This window comes from Eleginops maclovinus, chromosome 12, assembly GCF_036324505.1.
Source record: "Eleginops maclovinus isolate JMC-PN-2008 ecotype Puerto Natales chromosome 12, JC_Emac_rtc_rv5, whole genome shotgun sequence".
Classification (NCBI taxonomy): domain Eukaryota; kingdom Metazoa; phylum Chordata; class Actinopteri; order Perciformes; family Eleginopidae; genus Eleginops; species Eleginops maclovinus.
Genome location: NC_086360.1, coordinates 29,719,385 through 29,739,988, shown reverse-complemented (window position 1 = coordinate 29,739,988; position 20,604 = coordinate 29,719,385). Strand labels below are relative to the sequence as shown.

At 46.3% G+C, this 20,604-nt stretch overlaps 2 protein-coding genes across 3 annotated transcripts; one reads left to right on the top strand and one right to left on the bottom strand.

Moving 5' to 3' along the window:
- The first annotated feature begins 2,685 nt into the window (after window positions 1-2,685).
- LOC134873589 (uncharacterized) lies at window positions 2,686-7,302 on the top strand. Of its 2 annotated transcripts, XM_063897349.1 has the most exons (10): window positions 2,686-2,933; window positions 3,018-3,377; window positions 3,679-3,756; window positions 4,211-4,316; window positions 4,615-5,351; window positions 5,485-5,668; window positions 5,939-6,196; window positions 6,297-6,468; window positions 6,800-6,948; window positions 7,065-7,302. In XM_063897349.1, the coding sequence occupies exons 4-10, from the start codon at window positions 4,286-4,288 to the stop codon at window positions 7,250-7,252; spliced, it is 1,719 nt and encodes a 572-aa protein (XP_063753419.1). In that variant the 5' UTR covers window positions 2,686-2,933; window positions 3,018-3,377; window positions 3,679-3,756; window positions 4,211-4,285; the 3' UTR covers window positions 7,253-7,302. The 2 variants fall into 2 exon arrangements, with proteins under 2 accessions (XP_063753419.1, XP_063753418.1); XM_063897348.1 differs by having other exon boundaries at window positions 2,686-3,377.
- Window positions 7,064-9,243, bottom strand: LOC134873590 (uncharacterized). Its single transcript, XM_063897350.1, has 3 exons — window positions 8,733-9,243; window positions 8,028-8,243; window positions 7,064-7,852 (listed from the first exon to the last, which is right to left on the bottom strand). Exons 1-3 carry the CDS (start codon window positions 8,978-8,980, stop codon window positions 7,693-7,695), a joined length of 624 nt encoding a protein of 207 aa, XP_063753420.1. The 5' UTR covers window positions 8,981-9,243; the 3' UTR covers window positions 7,064-7,692.
- Window positions 9,244-20,604: the final 11,361 nt, after the last annotated feature.

Sequence of the window (20,604 nt, the reverse complement as noted above, 5' to 3'; positions counted from 1 at the left end):
TGCTGATTGGCTCATGGACCTGAGAGGACGTGACGAGAGAGCCAATCCCGAAACGCATACAGCCATTCAGCTGCCGGCGCCTGAAGAGGATCTATACACATTCAACTACAGATGTTTGATATTATTATATCAAACAAAACAAACATAAAGTATTTCATTATAAACTGACCTGCTTAACACTGAAACCAACAACATGCAACACGAGCAAAACCAACACGAGATCATCAGTGATACATACACCTGAAACACACACACAAACACACACAGGTGATTCAGGAGTTATGTCTGTATGGTGCATTCATCAGCTTTTCACATATTTAGCACTACTGAATTAAAAACATGTATGTTTGTAATCACTCATAACAAAGAAAATCTGCTTAAAAAAGCACTTCTTTTGTGCGTGCTTGCGCGTGTGTGTGTGACACACACACACACAAGCACATACACACAACCAACATTTGGTTCCTCTCAGTGGTCTCCCACTGAGAGAATAAAGTTTCATTGAGAGTGTAGTGTGAGATGACAGGGTGAGGCCTCACTTTATAACCTGGGTATTGGTCAGATTAAAAATCAGACTATTAATGACACTCAGTGTAGATGAGAGCTCTGCTCTGATTGGCTGCTGCACCCACTGTGAATGATGAGTTGTCCCGCCTCTGCAGTGATTGACAGCTGCAGCTGGCCCATAGAGAGGAACAGTTTAACTTCACAGTATCACATGACCTATATTTGATATGATATAAACCCCAGCAGTCTGAGGACCTTGCCCTGATATGACAGATCCACCTTTATAACCACTGTTCTGTTTCTGTGGGGTTCATAACAACGTCATGATTATTATGGCCTGGTTTCTGACCGTATCTCTGCCTCAGACCTCAGACGGCTGGATATTCTTCCTGTTCCTCTCTGGCCCTGTACCGCTGAGGGCCCCCCTGCAGGACTCTGAACCCTGAGGGCACCCCTGCAGGACTCTGAACCCTGAGGGCACCCCTGCAGGACTCTGAACCCTGAGGGCCCCCCTGTAGGACTCGTGCCCCGGGCCCCAGAGGACCCCCCTGCAGCTGGTTTTAGGTCTCTCCGTGGTTGACCGGGCCTTGGGGGGGACAGAGCATGATGTCATACTGTATGGTTTCTGTGAGGAGCATACACTGGATCTGTGTTGGTGCTGTTAGTCCAGCTCTAACCTTAACAACAGCCTCTCCTCTCTGCACCTCCTCTTGCAGGCTACAGGCTGCTGATGGGCCTCTTGGTGCAGCCGCTGGGCTTCCTGATGCCTACCACAGAGCCTATCAGAGGACAGCAGGTCAAACATGAACTCTCTCAGTGTTTCTTTATGAAATGAAAACTTCCAGATTTCATTTCAGGGTGATATTTACTTTATACGATTCCACTGTTTCTTTACAAAATATATATATATATATATATATATATATGTATCAGGGTTTTCCTTAGCCGGTAATTACCGGTTTTTAGCTGGTAAAATGTACAATAAACCGATCAATTCAAAACCTGCCGGTCAACGTGTCCGTTAATAACGCTCATACAGAGAGTTCCGGTTATGGCGTTGGAGTGATCGGTCGCATTGGCGTTTGCTCCCTAATCCTTTGAGCTTTGAAACATTTACACCCAGACGTCTGTTACTTTTCTTACCTGCTAAGTCACTAGGAGTACCTCAGTAACTTTTTTTGTGGTCAAAATGAGTGAAACTCACGGCAGTCGCGGCAAAAGTCAGCAACATCTGACTCAACACTTTAGCTGCAAGATAAAGATGCTAACAAGATGGCTACCAGTGCTTCGGAAGCTAGCGAGCCGCCGCTAACCCTCGTTATGCTGGTCGGAGAACTTGAGAAACTGCGTCAAGACCTAACAAGGGAACTTACCGCTTCCATGAACACCTCCCTGGCCCCAATCCAAGCCTCTCTCCAAAAGATCACTGACACCGTGGCCACACATGCTGCCACCATCACCGGAATGGAAACGGCTCTCAGCGCACATTCAGATGGAGTCACTGCCCTGGAGCGAGAGGTGGCCGTACTGAAATCTAAGTTGGAGACAACTAATCAGGTGAATGACAGATTGCAGCTGGCTGTGGAAGACCTGGTTTCACGTTCCAAACGACAACATCTCCGTGTGATTGGCATTCCAGAAGGAATGGAGGGGGATCATGCGCGTCTCTTCATGACTACACTGTTCAAGATGGTGGTCGGCGACCCTCAGCTGGATACCTTGGAGCTGGACCGAGCTTATCGCAGTCTGGCTCCGAAAACCGCCGCAAGGATCCCGGCCCTTCATTGTCCGCTTCCATAATTATGTCCAGAAGGAACGTGTGCTGCTGTGTGCTAGGAAATCCCGGGATGTTTCATACCAAGGGCATCCCATCAGGATCTTCGAAGATTTCAGCGCCACACTCGCCAAGAAGCGGGCCGCCTTCCACAAAGTCAAGTCGCAGCTCCACAAGGAGGGAGCACGCTTCGGCTTACTCTACCCAGCCCGCCTGCGTGTTACCATTAACGGACAGACTCGCATCTTTGACTCCGCGGAAGAGGCAGAGCGTTTCTATCAGGTTCATAGTAGTAAGTGAAGGATCAGGACTCTGTCCACATGCCCCCTCTGATTCTTGTTTTTCCACTTAAGTTATTTTTATTGCTATAACCGAGCTGAAGCTACACGGACATGAACGTTAAAGACCTCATGACACCTAGAGACTACCTTTTTTTATTTAGTCTAAAATAACTTTTATTTTCGATTTGAAATACATAATTGTGATAAATATGCCCGGTTCTCTGTTATTTTCGAAATTTGTACGCAAGCCACTGAAATCCACAGGCCAGTGTCTTGACAACGTTCCAACATAAAGATGACGTATGCTCCGGAACGCTTTTAGACCTGATTGCACCTGCTGCCACCCTTGACCTTGATCATTTCTAGTCACAGTAAGTCGTACTCGCAGTTTTAGCATCTTTAAAGTTTTGTTCTTAATATTTTTGTTGAGAACATGCCTGAGCGGTGTGTTGCAGCGTATTGTTCAAACACCAGGGAGAACGGTTTTACCCTTCATCGGTTTCCGAAAGACCCTGCTTTGTGTGAACTCTGGACGCAACAAGTTTGTAGGACAAGAGCTGGTCCGAAAGGAACAGTATGGAAGCCAAGCTCGTCGTCTGTACTTTGCTCAGCGCATTTTGAAGAGGAGTGCTACGACTCGATCCCCGCTCTGAAGGAGCAGCTTGGTATTGATGTTCGTCTGAAGAAGGTTTTGCTGCCCAATTCGGTTCCGCGTATATTTCATCGAGGGACAAGCTCGAGGTTAGCCCCGGGGGGCGAACGGCGACGTCAAGAGCCGGAGGTCTCATGCTCTGGAGAAAAGGCAGAGATTGGAGGTACGTACCTTCTTATTTTGGACTATATTTTAATAATGGAAGGGAAATGAAATGCAAAGGAATGAGTGTTTGGCACTGTGTAAACAGCTTGCGGTGGTTCTTCATAGTTGAAGTTGGCGCTAGCTCTGAACACTTCAGCTCAGCTGGCTACTAGTGCTAAGTGCTTTAGCTATTCAGCTAAGTTCACCTCAGAGTGTTAGCAAAAAGTCAAGTCTCAAGTGTTTGTTTTAGGTTTGCGGTAGCGTTTTTTTTCCCCCTCCAACTCACGCTAAATCTTGTGATTTATTTATTTATGTTTCAGGTACTACAGGAATGCCAGTCTGAGTATGTTGCTGAAGAGGAAAGCGATGACTTTCCTGACGGGGACCCATCTACTGATGTAAGTTTTCGGAAAGCGTTCAGGTCAACTAAGTTACTGACTAAAGATTTTATTTGACTAACTACACACAGCATTACAGTATATCAAGTGCCAGTGCCCCCTCTCTCAGACCTTCACCCTCACCATCTCCAGAGGTGTTAAAAGTAAAAGTACTTTTGTGGTGTAATTACAACAGTAGCACATATAACATAACCGTTACACCATTTACTCCATTGTACCTAACTAGATAGATGGACTGTCATTACTGAAAAACACTAAAAACCTAACAAGGACCCACCACAAACTCAATTCAACCAGTGCAGAATCAGCTGATTGTAAGACAAATACACTGGTCTACTTTTTACTAGGTTACCTGTGTTGGAAGGAAACTCTATTTTTTAGTTTTTTTTTTAACTTTTACACACACACACATATGTATACACACATTTATTTATTTACTTACTTATTTATTCAGGTGAATTCAACAGAAGATCAGCACAGTGACTTTTCCGTTCAAGTGTGTCTGAGGCCACCAACAAGGACGGTGGCTATGCAGTTCAAAGGAAGGGGACGGACTAAAGGTATTTTATCATTTATGTACGTATTTTAGCCAAACAGATGTCCGGGGAAACGGGTCTTTTCAGCATTGCATCTTGTGTAGATAGATACATCACTAATGACAATCCTTTTCTATGTCAAACATCTATTTTCACATCTACACAAGAATGTTGGAAAAACTATCTGTCTTAGGAAAAGACTATTTTACAATCTACAAATTTACTAGTGCGAGCAAGCTTCACAAAAAGTTGTGTGTATTGAATGAAGATTTCCTTCAAGCTGACACTGATTTCTATATACTAAACATTGTTTTTTCCCCAGGTGTGCAGGCTACTACATCAATGGTCACTGTTGGGACTCAGACTGAGGATGACTGCTTTTGCTTTCACAACACCGACAACTCAACCTCTTGTGGCTCTGACTCAGATGACAACATGTCGACAGATGATCCCGACTACAAGCTGCCGTCCTCTGATGATTCAGCTGAAGAGAGTCCTGAACACAATACTCCACCAGTGCCGCCACCTGAGGCGCCAGCAGGTAGCGTTTTTCTTGTGTTCTGGGAATGCCTGGTGACGCTGTTGTCAACATGGTGCAGCTGTGGACTTTGTGGGAGCAGGTCACTGTCCTGGCAGTGTAAAGAAGTAGGAACACAGTTGCAGGTCACCATCCAGTGCGGGGGATGTGGGAACCAAGGACTATGGAACAGTCAACCTTTCTTCGGCAGAACAGCAGCTGGGAATGTGTTGTTGTCCGCTGCCATTCTCTTCAGTGGGGCCACTGTCACCAAGGTGCTGCGTGTCCTATCCAGATTGGGCGTTGCTGTGATGTCGGAAAGATCGTTCTTCAGACATCAGGACCAGGTGCTTTTCAAAGCTGTGAAGCGAGTTTGGGGCGAGCAGCAGTTTGCCATGCTCTGTCTGCTACAGGCAGAAGGGGAACCCATCGTGTGTGGTGGTGACGGGCGTGCCGACACCCCAGGGCATTGCGCTAAGTACGGCACCTACTCAACAATGGAGCTCCGGAAAACAGCTGTTATTGACGTACAACTTGTACAGGTACATTTCAGATGTATTATGCCTCTATGTGAGTCCTGCCCAGTATAGAAAACACACTCTTCTGTCGTAGTAAGGACAATTTTATACTAGTCAATGTTATGCTCATCAAAATCTCCTGCTTTTTATGTTTTAGAGCAATGAGGTTGGAGGGTCCTACCACATGGAGAAAGTGGGACTGCAGCGATCCCTTGAGAAAGTCCAGGGCTTTGTGGATGTCGGAACTCTCGTGACAGACAGACACATAGGCATCAACATGATGATTAGAGAGGACCATCCAGACATCACGCACCAGTTTGACATATGGCATGTAGCCAAGAGTAAGTGCAACATGTTTAAACCTGTTTAATGTAATTTTTAAGAGAGACTTGAAGCACTACCTTGACATTCCTTTTTGAAAGATATGATTTTTTGGGTTTGGACAAATTTTATGTGTGAAATCCTTGTGTGTGTGGAGGACAGGGCCTATTTCAGGCTATTACAGGCTGTTCATGTATCTAAAAAGGGTTTTAGTTATGCCCTTGGAGTCAAGACCTTCAAGCAGTACATTAGATTTCTATTTATTTATTCATCTACACATGTTTACTCAGGTGTCAAGAAGAAGCTGCAGAGCCTTGGACAAACTAGAGGTTGCCAGGACCTCAAACCCTGGGTGGGAAGTATTATAAACCATCTGTACTGGTCCGTGGTCTCGACGCCTCCTGGCAGTGGACAACTTGTGGTGGACAAATGGACATCAGTCATCGATCACATCCACAACAGGCACACCGGGTTCGAGGGACTGTTCTCTTCTTGTGCGCACGGAGTCCTGGAAGGCAGGGAACAGCGTAAACCGTGGCTGAGTTGTCGTTAGTATACTCCTAATGTTTATTTTACAGAGATTGTGATCACAGTATCATGTTGCATCATGTTGCATAATTTACATGTATTTTGTACAATGTTCTTCAGATACGAAGGTGTCTATTGAAGTGGAGAAGATCATCCGGAACAAGAGGCTGTGTGCAGATATACAACGCCTGTCCCCGTCACACCAGACATCCTACCTCGAAGCATTCCATAGCGTGATTACCCACTTTGCGCCAAAGATGTGCCACTTTTCATACAAAGGGATGGAGAGCAGGTAATCAAAGAAATATTCCGTGAAACATTCTTTTAGGACATTATTACATTCTATTACATTACACTTGCCAGACGCTTTTATCCAGAGCGACTTACAATCGAGGACAAAATCACAGCTTGCAACATTTGCAGTGCACAGGAAATGTACATGTCCTGAAGTGGTTTTGTAGGCAAGGGTCAGGGCCTTGTGCCTGGTTTGGGCAGCCACTGTTAGGCAGTGCAACCTGATAAATAGAGGGGTAACATGGGCTCTTTTGGGTTGACTTGTTTATGTTTCGCTGTTAAGAATGGTCATCTTGTTCCTGATTATTCTGTTTGTGTTCTGTTCTTAGAGGGATCCTGGCTGCTTTGCATTTCAACGAGAATGCCAACAGGGAGCAGCGGAGCAGACACGATGGCGAGATGATGTTCAACCTGCGGTATCCAAAGTATAAGAAGGGCGGCTACATTGTGAGGAAAGTCTTACAGGAGCCATCTTTTGGTAAGCATAATAGAAAGTTGATTGCAGATATGATTTGTATTTTGAGATGTACATAGTCGTGTGTCATATCTATGGTTGGATTAATTTGAACCTTGTCCCATATTCCTCTGCAACAGGCTATGCTGAAGAGCTGATGCGGATGGTGGAGGCCATGTGTCGAGGTGAGGACTACAACGGTGATGACTTTGACATCCCAGACCCGTCCCCTGTTACAGAGCCACTCAATGCATCATTCGAAAAGCCGGATAAGAGGGCAGCAGTCAATGCACATATGACCCGCTTTAGCATTACAAATAACACCTAAATGTACACATGAGAACCGGACTGAATGGAATAAACACAAACTTAATTTCATCTTTGCCGTGAGTGCTTTGATTTACTGTGTTGGGAACCTCCTGCTCCATCCTCACCTTGGTGTTCTGAAAAGTGTCATTACAGGGTGTGTAGTATGTCTGTGTTGCTACAGTTTTCCCCCTTATCCATGTGGGCTTGTATTGCATTGTCCCTGAAGTACAGCACATCTTAGACACCGTATGATCAAAAATATCAGCTACCCTTCCATGGTGAAGGTGTAAATTGATTTGCTAGGCCTATTTGTTGTAAGCTGTTGTAAGTTGTAAAAATGAAGACACATTCATGTGAAGCCAGAGGTATCATGTATTGACATTCATTTTCATGTATTTACAAACTCATGTATTTAAACTAAAAAAACAAAATTAACAAGTTAACAGCATACATGTATCATCACGGGCTGTTGGTGTCCTGGAACCCCCTGTAATCAATGGAGGGAAAAGTTCTCCGGATACACCACACCACACAGGAAGGTATGGGGACCCTGACATGTCTTCCCAGGTACTCGTAGCACCATCGCACAAACTGTCTGTATCCAGTGTACCTCTTCCACCTAAAAGTTGAAAGAAAATCAGAAGAAAAACACAGGTGTTTTAGATGTAGGCCTAGGCCTACTGTAACCTACATGACAGTTCGTTTTACGCATACATTTACGTCATTGGTGATATCAAATCATACAATTCCTACTAGTCCATACAAATGATTTTACAATAGGATTGTATACTCACTCGTTTCCCTCTACATCCCCGTATTCTTGCCGATAGTGGAAATGTGCGGTGCGCAGAACATGCAGATTCAGACAAACTGGCTCAAAGCCAGAATGTTCTGTGATGCAGCGGGTGTCTGCTCCCTCCTCCTCTCTCCTCTCGCACACTCTTGACTGTTCGCGGCAGCACACCGACTCCACTACCAGTGGCATTGGCTCACATCTCCCACAAGAACACCTAAAATATAACAGATAAAGGCAAGGGGCTTGAAACAATCTTACAATTGTCACAGAACTTTACAAAGTGTCAATGTCATGGGTTGATTCGCGTGAAAAGCCGACGTAGAACTAGCCTAATCGCGGAAGGATGGCCACTGGTCAGGAGCTAGGTTATAGCATAGGCTACTACTGGGTTATAGCATAGGCTACTGTATGAGTATGACGCAGGGCAAACTAATATAGTAGACCTAATTGGTATTTTCATCGCTCTCAAAAAAAATAACATAACTAAATAAAGATTAAGACTATGACAAGCACCGGGAAACAACAATGGCCCTTTGCGATCTGTAGGCTAGTAATGGTGACTATTTGGCTAATTCTGGGAGGTGAGGAGGCAGACTGCACACACACATGCTCGCTGGTGCAAACGCTGGTTGTGGTGGATATTACAAAGTACAATATCTTACGGAGTGTTCATTGTCAGAAAAGTGAACAAGAAGGAAGTTACCATTCCACGTGCTGTAGTCTGCCAAAATCCATAGGCATCCGACCGTCTGCCACAGCAGCACCACCAACAGCGCCTTCTGCCTCGCCATCCGAACTTTCCGTAGAACCCTGTGGCTCCAACTCATCCAAGTATGGCTCGTATCTATAGGGCATAACGCCCCTCACATTGTCCTCCAGCATTGGGTCGGACTCTGCCACTTCGAAAAATGTGTCAGGATCCGAGGATGAATCGGAGTTGTCAGAATCCATGTTGTTGACAGGTGTCAGGATAGTCGTGAGTGACAGGTGGGATAGTGTCTTGACCAAGGAGCCGTTCCGGAGTGTACGTCATAGGTCATGTGACTGACTAATAGGAAGGTCGGTAGCAGATCGCAAAAATCGCACTTTTAAAAGGCCGTACAAACTCAATTTCTCTATCATAATGATTAAAACCAACTTCAAGTGACTATTTTGTATGTGTACTTTCAATGTGTGTATGTATATTACTTTATTTTCCACGTGTCATGAGGTCTTTAAATTAGACAGTACTTGCAGCTCCCTGCTAGGCCAGTAGAGGCCACTGCTGTCTCGTTTCTGGGGGTGTGGACTGGGGATGTATATGTGTGATGATACATTTTGAACGGAAGCCAACTACGCCATAGCTAACCGGAGGTGTGCACAATATTTCCTGCGTGCTCATCTGTGTTACAGGATGAGTTTAGGACCAGGTGTTTGTTAGGTTCAGACATCTGGTCTCGCTGGGCCGTGTTTTTTATGTGTGCTTTTTTTTCAATACGGGAGGAATGTTTTTCTTTGCTGCTTATCTTTAGAACACATTTGAAGTTATTACCTTGCTCTGTGTCGTAGCCTACTGGCCAATTCATCACTTCACCATACTATTTTAAAGGCTGATATTGTGGCTCATGCTCTATGGCTGATATGAGACAGAGAGCTACGCAAGGAGCAATCAGGTTTACAAGCTGGAATGTCAGAGGACTTGGCGGGCCTATTAAAAGAGCCAGAGTATTCTCACATCTTAAGGATATGACGCCGGACATTGCTTTTCTGCAGGAGACCCATCTGCGTGTCTGTGACCACACAAGACTGCGGAAGCCCTGGGTCGGACAAGTGTTCCACTCCAGCTTCAATAGCCGTTCCAGAGGTACAGCAGTTTTACTACACAAACGACTGCAGTTCTCATTAGAGAACATTATTTCTGATCCAAACGGGCGTTACATTATAGTTGTGGGTGTATTGCTCCAAACTCCGGTTATTATGGTTTGCGTCTATGCCCCTAATTGGAGTTGTCCTAGTTTTATGACGTCCTTATTCTCATTAATGCCATCCCTGGACTCACATCACCTTATTTTGGGGGGAGATCTTAATTTGGTTGTTAATCCTACCCTTGATTTATCCAAGCCAAAAAACCTGACCCCTTCTAGTACGGCTAGAGCTCTTATGACACTCGTGGACCAAATCGGATGTGTGGCTACGTGGCGAGTCAGCCACCCCACAGCAAAAGAGTTCTCATTCTATTCCCATGTTCATCAAACATATTCCCACATTGATTTTTATTTTTTAGACAAAATACTCCTTCCTTCAGTGAAATTATGTGAATACTCAGCAGTAATCATATCTGACCATGCCCCCCTTTTATTAGATTTGGAATTGCTTCCTAAAAGTGGACAGCGCTCAAATTGGAGACTGAGAAAATGACGCTCTTTATCCTAAATAACAAATCTGACTCGACTTCTCCTTCCCTCCTGTGGAAACCTGTAGAGCAGTAATTCTTGGTGAAATGATCTCTTACAGTGCCAGGGAACATAAGCAGCGAATACAGAGACAACATGAGCTGATGGAAGCAATTCTACAAATTGACAGACAGAACCCCTTGTCTCCGAGTCCCGCTCTGCAGACGGAGAGACTCAAGCTCCAAACTGAATTTGATCTTATTTCCACAAACAAAGCAGTTTGTTTGAAGGCGCACAAAGAGTTATTATGAATATGGGGACAAGGCCAGCCGACTGCTAGCGTTACAACTGAAGCACCAATCTGCCTCACGTTTTATTACACAAATCCCCCCATACCATAGTTACAGACCCTTCGTACTATTCTAATCTTTACCAATCAGAGGCTCCACCTGACAACATCTTAATGAAACCATTTTTGGATCATTTGGACTTTCAACGAAACCAGTAAAATGAATCTAGATGCTCCACTTAGTTTAACGGAGGTTACAGACAGTCTCAAATGAATACAGAATGGCAGGGCACCGGGCCCGGACGGCTTCCCAGTTGACTTTTTAAAGAAATTCTCTGCTCAACTGTCTCCCTTGCTATTGGATATGTTCAACGACTCCTTAGAGCGTGGTTCAGACTGGCTTCATGAGGGGTGGACAGTTGTCCTCAAATATTCATCGCCTCCTTAACATTATAAAGTCTAAGTCTAGTACACAAGAGGCTGAAATGGTCATCTCTATGGATGCGGAGAAGGCTTTTGACCGAGTGGAGTTATTTATTTTCAGTTCTTAACAAGTTTGGTTTTGGTCAAAGATATATTTCATGGATTCAGTTGTTATATAGTGCTCCTACAGCTAGTGTGACTACCAACTCCACTCAATCCAAATGTCTCCCTTTACAACGCGGTTGCCGCCAAGGCTGTCCCCTGTCGCCGTTACTGTTTGCTATTGCAATCGAGCCACTTTCCATCGTCCTTAGAAACTCACCAGCTTTTACAGGTATCTATAGGAATGGGGTTTATGTTTCGAACCCTATGGCCAGTATTAACGGTATTCTTGACGTTTTACAAACGTTTGGTTCCTTTTCAGGATACAAATTGAACATCAGTAAGAGCGAATGCTTCCCTCTTAATCTTGCGGCAAAACAGATTCCGGCCGAGAGGCTGCCTTTTCATTTGGCCTCCTCTAGTTTCCGGTACCTGGGCATTAATATCTTGCAGTCTTCCCACACTTCATAAGCATAACGTTTTGAAGTTGGTGAAGGAGGTTAAATCTGACCTACAGCGCTGGAGCTGTCTCCCTTTGTCGCTTGTAGGTAAAATCAATTGAGTTGGGACTTACCTCTCTGTGTTTGGGACTTACCTCTCTGTGTTTGGGACTTACCTCTCTGTGTTTGGGACTTACCTCTCTGTGTTTGGGACTTACCTCTCTGTGTTTGGGACTTACCTCTCTGTGTTTGGAACTTACCTCTCTGTGTTTGGGACTTACCTCTCTGTGTTTGGGACTTACCTCTCTGTGTTTGGGACTTACCTCTCTGTGTTTGGAACTTACCTCTCTGTGTTTGGAACTTACCTCTCTGTGTTTGGGACTTACCTCTCTTTGAGTTGGGACTTACCTCTCTGTGTTTGGAACTTACCTCTGTGTTTGGAACTTACCTCTCTGTGTTTGGAACTTACCTCTGTGTTTGGAACTTACCTCTGTGTTTGGGACTTACCTCTCTTTGAGTTGGGACTTACCTCTCTGTGTTTGGGACTTACCTCTCTGTGTTTGGGACTTACCTCTCTGTGTTTGGAACTTACCTCTCTGTGTTTGGAACTTACCTCTCTGTGTTTGGGACTTACCTCTCTTTGAGTTGGGACTTACCTCTCTGTGTTTGGGACTTACCTCTCTGTGTTTGGGACTTACCTCTCTGTGTTTGGGACTTACCTCTCTTTGAGTTGGGACTTACCTCTCTGTGTTTGGGACTTACCTCTCTGTGTTTGGGACTGACCTCTCTGTGTTTGGGACTTACCTCTCTTTGAGTTGGGACTTACCTCTCTTTTGAGTTGGGACTTACCTCTCTGTGTTTGGGACTTACCTCTCTGTGTTTGGGACTTACCTCTCTGTGTTTGGGACTTACCTCTCTTTGAGTTGGGACTTACCTCTCTTTTGAGTTGGGACTTACCTCTCTGTGTTTGGGACTTACCTCTCTGTGTTTGGGACTTACCTCTCTGTGTTTGGGACTTACCTCTCTTGAGTTGGGACTTACCTCTCTGTGTTTGGGACTTACCTCTCTGTGTTTGGAACTTACCTCTCTGTGTTTGGGACTTACCTCTCTTTGAGTTGGGACTTACCTCTCTGTGTTTGGGACTTACCTCTCTGTGTTTGGGACTTACCTCTCTTTGAGTTGGGACTTACCTCTCTGTGTTTGGGACTTACCTCTCTGTGTTTGGGACTTACCTCTCTGTGTTTGGGACTTACCTCTCTTTGAGTTGGGACTTACCTCTCTGTGTTTGGAACTTACCTCTCTGTGTTTGGAACTTACCTCTCTGTGTTTGGGACTTACCTCTCTTTGAGTTGGGACTTACCTCTCTGTGTTTGGAACTTACCTCTGTGTTTGGAACTTACCTCTCTGTGTTTGGAACTTACCTCTCTGTGTTTGGGACTTACCTCTCTTTGAGTTGGGACTTACCTCTCTGTGTTTGGGACTTACCTCTCTGTGTTTGGGACTTACCTCTCTGTGTTTGGAACTTACCTCTCTGTGTTTGGAACTTACCTCTCTGTGTTTGGGACTTACCTCTCTTTGAGTTGGGACTTACCTCTCTGTGTTTGGGACTTACCTCTCTGTGTTTGGGACGTACCTCTCTGTGTTTGGGACTTACCTCTCTTTGAGTTGGGACTTACCTCTCTGTGTTTGGGACTTACCTCTCTGTGTTTGGGACTTACCTCTCTTTGAGTTGGGACTTACCTCTCTGTGTTTGGGACTTACCTCTCTGTGTTTGGGACTTACCTCTCTTTGAGTTGGGACTTACCTCTCTTTGAGTTGGGACTTACCTCTCTGTGTTTGGGACTTACCTCTCTGTGTTTGGGACTTACCTCTCTGTGTTTGGGACTTACCTCTCTTTGAGTTGGGACTTACCTCTCTTTTGAGTTGGGACTTACCTCTCTGTGTTTGGGACTTACCTCTCTGTGTTTGGGACTTACCTCTCTGTGTTTGGGACTTACCTCTCTGTGTTTGGGACTTACCTCTCTGTGTTTGGAACTTACCTCTCTGTGTTTGGGACTTACCTCTCTTTGAGTTGGGACTTACCTCTCTGTGTTTGGGACTTACCTCTCTGTGTTTGGGACTTACCTCTCTTTGAGTTGGGACTTACCTCTCTGTGTTTGGGACTTACCTCTCTGTGTTTGGGACTTACCTCTCTGTGTTTGGGACTTACCTCTCTTTGAGTTGGGACTTACCTCTCTGTGTTTGGGACTTACCTCTCTGTGTTTGGGACTGACCTCTCTGTGTTTGGGACTTACCTCTCTGTGTTTGGGACTTACCTCTCTGTGTTTGGGACTGACCTCTCTGTGTTTGGGACTGACCTCTCTGTGTTTGGGACTTACCTCTCTGTGTTTGGGACTTACCTCTCTGTGTTTGGGACTTACCTCTCTTTGAGTTGGGACTTACCTCTCTGTGTTTGGGACTGACCTCTCTGTGTTTGGGACTTACCTCTCTGTGTTTGGGACTTACCTCTCTGTGTTTGGAACTTACCTCTCTGTGTTTGGGACTTACCTCTCTTTGAGTTGGGACTTACCTCTCTGTGTTTGGGACTTACCTCTCTGTGTTTGGGACTTACCTCTCTGTGTTTGGGACTTACCTCTCTTTGAGTTGGGACTTACCTCTCTGTGTTTGGGACTTACCTCTCTGTGTTTGGGACTTACCTCTCTGTGTTTGGGACTTACCTCTCTTTGAGTTGGGACTTACCTCTCTGTGTTTGGGACTTACCTCTCTGTGTTTGGAACTTACCTCTCTGTGTTTGGGACTTACCTCTCTTTGAGTTGGGACTTACCTCTCTGTGTTTGGGACTTACCTCTCTTTGAGTTGGGACTTACCTCTCTGTGTTTGGGACTTACCTCTCTGTGTTTGGGACTTACCTCTCTTTGAGTTGGGACTTACCTCTCTGTGTTTGGGACTTACCTCTCTGTGTTTGGGACTTACCTCTCTTTGAGTTGGGACTTACCTCTCTGTGTTTGGGACTGACCTCTCTGTGTTTGGGACTGACCTCTCTGTGTTTGGGACTGACCTCTCTGTGTTTGGGACTGACCTCTCTGTGTTTGGGACTGACCTCTCTCACCATGTCCTTCGATATGTAAGTCGTTACGGCAGTGGTAATCTCCTTGTGTCTTCGGCTAGTTCTTTCATAAGGCGTCACACTGGCGAACAATGATGTTATTGTTGGCTGTTTTGCCGAAGTGTCGCTGCTGCTTGATGTTTCACAGTTCTTTTTCGCCATGCACTCATCATACAAGTTCAGGTGGTGAATTCTGTCCGCTGGGTTTCCCTCTGGTCTCGGGTCTGTCCGCTGGGTTTCCCTCTGGTCTCGGGTCTGTCCGCTGGGTTTTCCTCTGGTCTCGGGTCTGTCCGCTGGGTTTCCCTCTGGTCTCGGGTCTGTCCGCTGGGTTTCCCTCTGGTCTCGGTTCGGTCCACTGGGTTTTCCTCTGGTCTCGGTTCGGTCCACTGGGTTTTCCTCTGGTCTCGGGTCTGTCTGCTGGGTTTCCCTCTGGTCTCGGGTCTGTCTGCTGGGTTTCCCTCTGGTCTCGGGTCTGTCTGCTGGGTTTCCCTCTGGTCTCGGGTCTGTCTGCTGGGTTTCCCTCTGGTCTCGGTTCTGTCCGCTGGGTTTCCCTCTGCAGAAAAATTCAAACTGAAGCAGACCCTAACTCATTAAGGTAGGAATCACAAACAGGGTTGTTTCCTATCTGCCCTTTCACAATAAAAGCGTGTTCTGAATGACAGCGGCATGAGGAAGAGACATGATCAACCCCTGATCTACAGACAGTCTGTGTATCAACCCCTGGTCAACAGACAGTCTGTGTATCAACCCCTGATCTGTGTATCAACCCCTGATCTACAGACAGTCTGTGTTTCAACCCCTGGTCTACAGACAGTCTGTGTATCAACCCCTGATCTGTGTATCAACCCCTGATCTACAGACAGTCTGTGTATCAACCCCTGATCTACAGACAGTCTGTGTACCAACCCCTGATCTACAGACAGTCTGTGTATCAACCCCTGGTCTACAGACAGTCTGTGTACCAACCCCTGATCTACAGACAGTCTGTGTATCAACCCCTGGTCTACAGACAGTCTGTGTACCAACCCCTGATCTACAGACAGTCTGTATCAACCCCTGGTCTACAGACAGTCTGTGTATCAACCCCTGATCTGTGTATCAACCCCTGATCTACAGACAGTCTGTGTACCAACCCCTGATCTACAGACAGTCTGTGTATCAACCCCTGGTCAACAGACAGTCTGTGTATCAACCCCTGATCTGTGTATCAACCCCTGATCTACAGACAGTCTGTGTTTCAACCCCTGGTCTACAGACAGTCTGTGTATCAACCCCTGATCTGTGTATCAACCCCTGATCTACAGACAGTCTGTGTATCAACCCCTGATCTACAGACAGTCTGTGTTTCAACCCCTGATCTTCTGTGTATCAACCCCTGGTCTACAGACAGTCTGTGTATCAACCCCTGGTCTACAGACAGTCTGTGTACCAACCCCTGATCTACAGACAGTCTGTGTATAAACCCCTGGTCTACAGACAATCTGTGTACCAATCCTGATCTACAGACAGTCTGTGTATCAACCCCTGGTCTACAGACAGTCTGTGTACCAACCCCTGGTCTACAGACAGTCTGTGTATCAACCCCTGGTCTACAGACAGTCTGTGTATCAACCCCTGATCTGTGTATCAACCCCTGATCTACAGACAGTCTGTGTTTCAACCCCTGATCTTCTGTATATCAACCCCTGGTCTACAGACAGTCTGTGTATCAACCCCTGATCTGTGTATCAACCCCTGATCTACAGACAGTCTGTGTTTCAACCCCTGATCTTCTGTGTATCAACCCCTGGTCTACAAACAGTCTTTGTACCAACCCCTGGTCTACAGAGAGTCTGGGTACCAACCCCTGATCTACAGACAGTCTGTGTATCAACCCCTAGTCTACAGACAGTCTGTACCAACCCCTGATCTACAGACAGTCTGTGTATCAACCCCTGGTCTACAGACAGTCTGTGTACCAACCCCTGATCTACAGACAGTCTGTGTATCAACCCCTGGTCTACAGACAGTCTGTGTACCAACCCCTGATCTACAGACAGTCTGTGTATCAACCCCTGGTCTACAGACAGTCTGTGTACCAACCCCTGGTCTACAGACAGTCTGTGTATCAACCCCTGGTCTACAGACAGTCTGTGTATCAACCCCTGATCTGTGTATCAACCCCTGATCTACAGACAGTCTGTGTTTCAACCCCTGATCTTCTGTATATCAACCCCTGGTCTACAGACAGTCTGTGTATCAACCCCTGATCTGTGTATCAACCCCTGATCTACAGACAGTCTGTGTATCAGCCCCTGATCTACAGACAGTCTGTGTTTCAACCCCTGATCTTCTGTGTATCAACCCCTGGTCTACAGACAGTCTGTGTATCAACCCCTGGTCTACAGACAGTCTGTGTACCAACCCCTGATCTACAGACAGTCTGTGTATCAACCCCTGGTCTACAGACAATCTGTGTACCAACCCCTGATCTACAGACAGTCTGTGTATCAACCCCTGGTCTACAGACAGTCTGTGTATCAACCCCTGGTCTACAGACAGTCTGTGTACCAACCCCTGGTCTACAGACAGTCTGTGTATCAACCCCTGGTCTACAGACAGTCTGTGTACCAACCCCTGATCTACAGACAGTCTGTGTATCAACCCCTGGTCTACAGACAGTCTGTGTACCAACCCCTGGTCTACAGACAGTCTGTGTATCAACCCCTGGTCTACAGACAGTCTGTGTATCAACCCCTGATCTGTGTATCAACCCCTGATCTACAGACAGTCTGTGTTTCAACCCCTGATCTTCTGTATATCAACCCCTGGTCTACAGACAGTCTGTGTATCAACCCCTGATCTGTGTATCAACCCCTGATCTACAGACAGTCTGTGTTTCAACCCCTGATCTTCTGTGTATCAACCCCTGGTCTACAAACAGTCTTTGTACCAACCCCTGGTCTACAGAGAGTCTGGGTACCAACCCCTGATCTACAGACAGTCTGTGTATCAACCCCTAGTCTACAGACAGTCTGTACCAACCCCTGATCTACAGACAGTCTGTGTATCAACCCCTGGTCTACAGACAGTCTGTGTACCAACCCCTGATCTACAGACAGTCTGTGTATCAACCCCTGGTCTACAGACAGTCTGTGTACCAACCCCTGATCTACAGACAGTCTGTGTATCAACCCCTGGTCTACAGACAGTCTGTGTACCAACCCCTGGTCTACAGACAGTCTGTGTATCAACCCCTGGTCTACAGACAGTCTGTGTATCAACCCCTGATCTGTGTATCAACCCCTGATCTACAGACAGTCTGTGTTTCAACCCCTGATCTTCTGTATATCAACCCCTGGTCTACAGACAGTCTGTGTATCAACCCCTGATCGGTGTATCAACCCCTGATCTACAGACAGTCTGTGTATCAACCCCTGATCTACAGACAGTCTGTGTTTCAACCCCTGATCTTCTGTGTATCAACCCCTGGTCTACAGACAGTCTGTGTATCAACCCCTGGTCTACAGACAGTCTGTGTACCAACCCCTGATCTACAGACAGTCTGTGTATCAACCCCTGGTCTACAGACAGTCTGTGTACCAACCCCTGGTCTACAGACAGTCTGTGTACCAACCCCTGATCTACAGACAGTCTGTGTATCAACCCCTGATCTACAGACAATCTGTGTACCAACCCCTGATCTACAGACAGTCTGTGTATCAACCCCTGGTCTACAGACAGTCTGTGTACCAACCCCTGGTCTACAGACAGTCTGTGTACCAACCCCTGGTCTACAGACAGTCTGTGTATCAACCCCTGGTCTACAGACAGTCTGTGTATCAACCCCTGATCTGTGTATCAACCCCTGATCTACAGACAGTCTGTGTTTCAACCCCTGATCTTCTGTATATCAACCCCTGGTCTACAGACAGTCTGTGTATCAACCCCTGATCTGTGTATCAACCCCTGATCTACAGACAGTCTGTGTTTCAACCCCTGATCTTCTGTGTATCAACCCCTGGTCTACAAACAGTCTTTGTACCAACCCCTGGTCTACAGAGAGTCTGGGTACCAACCCCTGATCTACAGACAGTCTGTGTATCAACCCCTAGTCTACAGACAGTCTGTACCAACCCCTGATCTACAGACAGTCTGTGTATCAACCCCTGGTCTACAGACAGTCTGTGTATCAACCCCTGGTCTACAGACAGTCTGTGTATCAACCCCTGGTCTACAGACAGTCTGTGTACCAACCCCTGATCTACAGACAGTCTGTGTATCAACCCCTGGTCTACAGACAGTCTGTGTACCAACCCCTGATCTGTGTATCAACCCCTGATCTACAGACAGTCTGTGTTTCAACCCCTGATCTTCTGTGTATCAACCCCTGGTCTACAGACAGTCTGTGTACCAACCCCTGATCTGTGTATCAACCCCTGATCTACAGACAGTCTGTGTTTCAACCCCTGATCTTCTGTATATCAACCCCTGGTCTACAGACAGTCTGTGTATCAACCCCTGATCTGTGTATCAACCCCTGATCTACAGACAGTCTGTGTTTCAACCCCTGATCTTCTGTGTATCAACCCCTGGTCTACAAACAGTCTTTGTACCAACCCCTGGTCTACAGAGAGTCTGGGTACCAACCCCTGATCTACAGACAGTCTGTGTATCAACCCCTAGTCTACAGACAGTCTGTACCAACCCCTGATCTACAGACAGTCTGTGTATCAACCCCTGGTCTACAGACAGTCTGTGTATCAACCCCTGGTCTACAGACAGTCTGTGTACCAACCCCTGATCTACAGACAGTCTGTGTATCAACCCATGGTCTACAGACAGTCTGTGTATCAACCCCTGATCTGTGTATCAACCCCTGATCTACAGACAATCTGTGTTTCAACCCCTGATCTGTGTATCAACCCCTGATCTACAGACAGTCTGTGTTTCAACCCCTGGTCTACAGACAGTCTGTGTATCAACCCCTGATCTGTGTATCAACCCCTGATCTACAGACAGTCTGTGTTTCAACCCCTGATCTTCTGTGTATCAACCCCTGGTCTACAGACAGTCTGTGTACCAACCCCTGATCTACAGACAGTCTGTGTATCAACCCCTGGTCTACAGACAGTCTGTGTACCAACCCCTGATCTACAGACAGTCTGTGTATCAACCCCTGGTCTACAGACAGTCTGTGTATCAACCCCTGGTCTACAGACAGTCTTTGTACCAACCCCTAGTCTACAGACAGTCTGTGTACCAACCCCTGATCTACAGACAGTCTGTGTATCAACCCCTGGTCTACAGACAGTCTGTGTATCAACCCCTGATCTACAGACAGTCTGTTTATCAACCCCTGATCTACAGACAGTCTGTGTACCAACCCCTGATCTACAGACAGTCTGTGTATCAACCCCTGGTCTACAGACAGTCTGTGTACCAACCCCTGATCTACAGACAGTCTGTGTATCAACCCCTGGTCTACAGACAGTCTGTGCATCAACCCCTGATCTGTGTATCAACCCCTGATCTACAGACAATCTGTGTATCAACCCCTGATCTGTGTATCAACCCCTGATCTACAGACAGTCTGTGTTTCAACCCCTGATCTACAGACAGTCTGTGTATCAACCCCTGGTCTACAGACAGTCTGTGTATCAACCCCTGGTCTACAGACAGTCTGTGTACCAACCCCTGATCTACAGACAGTCTGTGTATCAACCCCTGGTCTACAGACAGTCTGTGTATCAACCCCTGATCTGTGTATCAACCCCTGATCTACAGACAATCTGTGTATCAACCCCTGATCTGTGTATCAACCCCTGATCTACAGACAGTCTGTGTTTCAACCCCTGATCTTC